The sequence below is a fragment of the Megalopta genalis genome, chromosome 4 (genome assembly GCF_051020955.1).
Source record: "Megalopta genalis isolate 19385.01 chromosome 4, iyMegGena1_principal, whole genome shotgun sequence".
Lineage (NCBI taxonomy): Eukaryota > Metazoa > Arthropoda > Insecta > Hymenoptera > Halictidae > Megalopta > Megalopta genalis.
Window position 1 is genome coordinate 10,459,828 of NC_135016.1, and position 5,673 is coordinate 10,465,500.

The 5,673-nt window shown below is 41.3% G+C and overlaps 1 protein-coding gene across 1 annotated transcript; it reads left to right on the forward strand.

Annotated features, from left to right (window-relative positions):
• The first annotated feature begins 310 nt into the window (after positions 1 to 310).
• LOC117224897 (uncharacterized) lies at positions 311 to 5,359 on the forward strand. The gene is made up of 4 exons (XM_033478114.2): positions 311 to 1,756; positions 2,810 to 2,863; positions 3,000 to 3,105; positions 4,194 to 5,359. The coding sequence occupies exons 1-4, from the start codon at positions 1,739 to 1,741 to the stop codon at positions 4,655 to 4,657; spliced, it is 642 nt and encodes a 213-aa protein (XP_033334005.2). The 5' UTR covers positions 311 to 1,738; the 3' UTR covers positions 4,658 to 5,359.
• The last annotated feature ends 314 nt before the right edge of the window (positions 5,360 to 5,673 follow it).

The following is a 5,673-nucleotide window of genomic DNA, read 5'->3' on the forward strand; positions in this document are numbered from 1 at the left end:
GGAAAAAACCTCAGGGTAGAAGATAATATTCTAGAGAACAGAGACTGTAGGAAACTATAGAGGGTATCTCAGAAATGTCTCGTAATCTGGAAATGGCGGATTCCTCAGATCAATTGAAGCAGTTTCTTCCTTTGCAAAAATTTTCTCCGAGGCACCGTTAACGAGTTGTTAACGAAAAACAGTGACCAATAAGAATCGAGTACGGCTGACGCCAGGCGGCCCAGCCAAACAGCGCGCGAAGCCCAGTTCCGCTCATTGGCTCGATCGCCTCGCGCCAGCTGAGTTCGCCTCTCATTGGTCACTGTTTTTCGTTAATATCTCGTTAACGGTGCCTCGGAGAAAATTTTTGTAAAGGAAGAAGTTGCTTCAAATGACCCGAGGAACTCGCCACTTTCGGATTGCGAGACATTTTTGGGACAACCTGTAGAGGCTCTAAGAAGTATGCCGATCGCATCTGAACGATCGCATTACTTTATGTGGAGAAATCCGGAATCAGTTGTTGTGGTCACTTTCCTGTGTTCATTCGGCAACCAGTCAAATGGACACCAATTGGCAGGTCAATCTCGATGAAACTGGAAGGAATTTAAAGGATTCAGAGGTTTAGAAGAATAGCGGTTACTCTTGGACGTCGAGCGAATAATTGGTAAGACAGTCTACTCTGATTTAACTAACTCTAGAATAAGTTATAACAAATTGACTGTGCGGAATTCTACAAATTAATGGATTCAGAATATTTTCAGTAACATCCGTGGAAAGAACGGACAGGTCAGCATCCGTGCAATTAACTGATATGTGAATCTACTATCTACTAAAATCGAAGGGAATTCTAGGGGCTCATTGGTTTCGAAGAAGACTGTCCGACAAGCTCCTTGGTCGTTGTTCGATCAATTATTACGCCAATCCATTATCTATCTGGATCTAGAATGATTGCTAAAAAAATCAATTAAACCAAAAGCAGTTCGAGAGTTTCATTAATTTAGAAGGATAGCAATCCTCAGCAAGGTTTTTACACACACACACACATCGTTCAATTAACTGACAAGTCAATCTACTCTCTACCTAGACCTAGAATAAACGTCAAGAAACCAGTAAAACCGAAGGAAACTCGTGAGATTCGCAGGTCTCAAAGAACAGCAACCCTCGGCAAGACTCTTGGACACCGTTCGGTAGTCTCCATCGCGGTGTTGGCAGTGCAGGGAAGAAACAGGCAGCAGCTACTATCTGCATCTACAATCGAGCAGCTAGTAACGTATTCCGTCGGAGTTTCGGGGCGAAGGGGCGCGTGCCAGCCGCATTTATCGGGCGCAGGGCACGCGTCGAGCAAACAGGGGTTCCGAGGACAATGTTCCCCTTGCAGATGTACGGTAGGTCAACGCGAGGGGCACTGTTCCCTGGGGTTCTCGGGGAACTTGGGAGGAGGGGGAGAGAAGCCATGGCAAACTGTCGTCACCCTCGCAGCAGTCTCCCGTAGCTAGGGTCGCTACGATTTGGCTAGTCGATGCCGATCGAGGTTAGTCAACGGTCGTTTGCCTGGCTGCGTCCCTGGAAACAAGAAAAGAACCTTCGGTTTTTAACCGAGGAGGAACAAAAGGGTCTAAAGGTTAAGGGAACCGAGTGGCTTTGCTTCTTGGAAGTGGAAGGGTGCGCTAGAGATCGGGGCTATTTCTGTGCGTGTGCTGTTCAAGGTGTTCCCGAAACATTGTGAATCGTTGTTTGGTGACTTAGAACTTTGCTCGAGATGAAGAGATACTCGTCGGTGAGATATGATACTTGTGCGTCGATCGTGCCAATCGACTCCTTCACTGTGCTCATGCCATCGTTGCAGTTGCCTGGATTCATTGATGCAGTTTTTAAACAAATTTTTTTAGAGTAGCTTCACGGTCATTTTTCATAGAGAGACTTAACGATACGTCGTTTCTCTGATTAAAGATTAAACAATAATCTATCAGTATAATATAAGTGAGGCTTATATTGCACTTATACGCAGTTATGGCTTATCTGCGACTTAATCCTCCAATGACGTCCCATTTCCTGTGTGTGTGCCACACAGTAAAAATGACTCGGTCAATAAATGACTCGGTCAATAAATGACACAGCGATTGCAAAGGAATATCTAAACTGTCGTAATCCCATCATCTTAGAATGATTAGAAGCTCTCCATTCATACTAACTTTTTAAAGGTAGAATAAAATTCATATCTATTGATGACATACATTTATCAGAAGATAATAGAATCTTGCACATGGACATTTATTTATTTTCTAAACACATTGCACGAATGTCTTCACTATCTGCTCATTCATCTTGTCGTGAATTGCACAAAACAGAAATTGAATTCATTTGTTAAAAGGTTCGAACAAGTTAAAACTAGTCAACGACGTGTTTCCCAATGTACTCATCTTTTTATTGTTTTAAATTGACCTGGTTATTTTCTCAATCGGCCACTTTCTTATCTTTTTACCGTCTTAAATTGACCCAGTTATTTTTCCTCGTTCACTTTCCAATCTCTTTACCGTTCTGAGTTTACCCGATCATATTTCACCATTCATTTTCTACTATTTTTACTGTTTCGAACTCACCTGATCATCTTTCTATTCGCTTGCATCCACTTCCTATCGTCAGTCTAACAACGGAAACTTAGGATCCGGTTGTAAAGTTTTATCTATGCTTTTCGAGTTTCCACGTTCCAAATGTTCTTTTATTGTCGCGAATGTTTTTCGTCGAGGGCTACGGAAGCTACGGAAAGCCTGAGCACATTGGTGGGGTGGCTTGACTGCGAGGCTTTTTTATTAACTATTTTCGAGCGCAGGCTCCCTGTCTGGCTGATGGAAACGGCGATACGAAAAAGTTGAAGACCGCCGAGGTAAATAGAAGTTTTAACTACGCAGAGATCGATTCCTGTTTGAGATATCAGAACCGTTCGCCTAGTCGGATTACATGCTCGCGGGACGTTTGATTACGCGTTTAACAGCGTGCGTTCGCACGCGGTGTTTGTACAGGAGCCGAACGCGAGGGAGTATCTGCAATTGGCGTTGGCCAGGGTGCTCGAGCTGCAGCGGGAGATCAAAGAAGGAACGTACACAACGGAGAACACCAGCGACCTCGGTAATCAGAATTTATATCGTAAACTTGCCGGCTGCTAGTTTCCACGAAACAGTTCCGGCCCGCTGATCGCCGGATTAGAGCACGAAAGTTACGCTCGATTTTTAACACCCGATCGAACTTCACCTGGCCTCCTTACTGGCGGTTCCTTTCCACTGAACCCGTTCTAAAATAGAAGAACCGTCTCGCTGCAACGAATTCTACGGCTCGTTACTGCTAATTGCAATTGTTTGGGAAACTAACTTCTGTGGAAAGGATCGTTTGTTGCTGGTCCGTAGTTTTCTGCAGCGAAACCTGAAATTCTACCTCGTTGAGTCATTTTATTTTTTTTTGTCGGCGCTGTCTGCCGAACGATGAAAGCACCCTTCGCTCTATTTTTCTAAAGGATCTGTGATATTGTCGTCTGCAGCGAATATTTCTGTGACGATTTCTATGCTATTTTTCTGGTCGAATCTTTCATATTTGTCGTACTTTACGCGATAGTAAAATCACTGTTATTGCCGTATTATTACCAGATGATATCCCTGGTTGCGTTTCTTGCAAGTACCGTAATAAAGTCATCGTTATTGCTGCATTATTATTAGACAATATTCCTGTTTGTTTCTCTTACATTTATCGTAATCTGTACAATGATAAAATCATTGTTATTGCTGTATTATTGCCACATGATATTTCTGGTTGTTTCTTTGATATTTGTCGCAATTTGTACAGTAATAAAATCATTGTTATCGCTGCATTATTACTAGATGGTATCACTGGTTGCTTCTCTATCTTTCATCGCAGCCGGCGCAACAATAAAATCATTGTTCTTGCAGTATTATTGCTAAATGATATCCCTGATTGCTTCTCTGATTTCTATCGTAGTTCACGAAACAATAAAATCGTTGTTACGTCCTATTATTACTGAATAATATTCCTGGTTGATTCTCTGACTTTTATCACAGTTAATGGAACAATAAAATCGTTGTTATGTTGAATTATTACTGGATGATATTCCTGAGTGCTTCTCTTACATCTATCATAATCCATGCAATAATAAAATCATTATGAATCTAGTAACATGAATGCTAACAGAGAGGTTCTCTGCTCAGGTGAGTCGAGCAGCGACGAGGACCTGACGACAGAGGTCCTGAGGAAAGTCTTCCAGAACCTGCCGGGCACACCTAACTCCGTGGACCATCTGCTGGACAGGTCCGCGAAGCCAAGGAACGCGCAGCTCGACGCGATTCATGGGAAAAGGATCCAGCTGTTGGGCTACGACACCTGTCGCAGAGCAGCCGTCGAGTACATGAAGAACGCAGTCCGCGAGACAAGAAAGGAATCCTCAAAGACGAATCCTCCATCCAATCATCCCGGCTTCCGGCTTGCTACTTATTCGAGGAACGAGCCCCGGATTGCACAATGCAGGACCGGTTTGCTGAGAAGTTCGCACAAAAGGGAGGCTGGCTGTTCGTATGACCAGGAGATCAGGGACAGGATGCTGAAGAGCTTGGACCTCCATTTAGCCAGCAAACAGAGGGATTACACTGCGAAATTGATGAGATCCGGCTTTTAGAAATCGTTGGATTCGTTTCATCGACCGAGGATTTTGCGATTAGTTTGCGTCGCGAAGGCTCTTTTCTTAATCGATGCTCCTGCGAGTAATTAAATCGTCGGAGTCCTTCCTCTGATTAAGGCTTCTGCGATTAATTGTGTCGCGGACAGGCTTTCCCTAATCAAGGATTTTGCGATTGTGACGCTCTAGTCAGATTTACCTGCCTCGAGAGCCATTCTAGTCATGCATACCAGTCAGAAATATTGAGAAAGCTTTTAACTAAGAATTATTTTTCTAAGATATATATTTATATTTATGATTACTCTATAAGGTAAATTATTGTAATAACCTATATCTTGTGAACAATTTTGCTGTGCTGTAACAGGGTTGTAATTTGTAATGGACAGAGCGAACGAAGCTGTTAAAATCATTATAATTTAAATTGAATCGTTATCGAGCTTCGAAGTTGACTAACGTGTTTTGCTCTATATAAATGACAATGCGATATTCCTTTCGACTTTTCGATATCGTTGTTATAGCGTGAATTAAGAAATTTCCTACAAAAGACTTCGCATAATTTCAATATATCTTAAATTAACAATTATGTTAACACTTCAATTGTCACGCCTACAATCCCAACAATTTCACGAAATTAAATTTCGTGAAATATTAATATATATATATAATATTAATATATTAAAATATTATATAAATATTAATATATATACTATTAATATATATATATAATATTAATATATTATAATATTATATAAATATTAATATATATACTATTAATATATATAATATTAATATATTATAATATTGGATCAAATTGAAATTAAAAAGTTACGTCACCAATTCAAGATGATATCGACTACTCTTTCGACATTCGCACGTTTTATCCGAACAAGATTGACATGATATAATCCATTAGCCAAAAAATCAATGTTCCATTGTGAGCAAATAATTCAAAGAATTACCCGTCCCATGATCGTGCAGCAAGCTGCGTGGCGATTTGAAAGGTTCGTGGGCCGGTC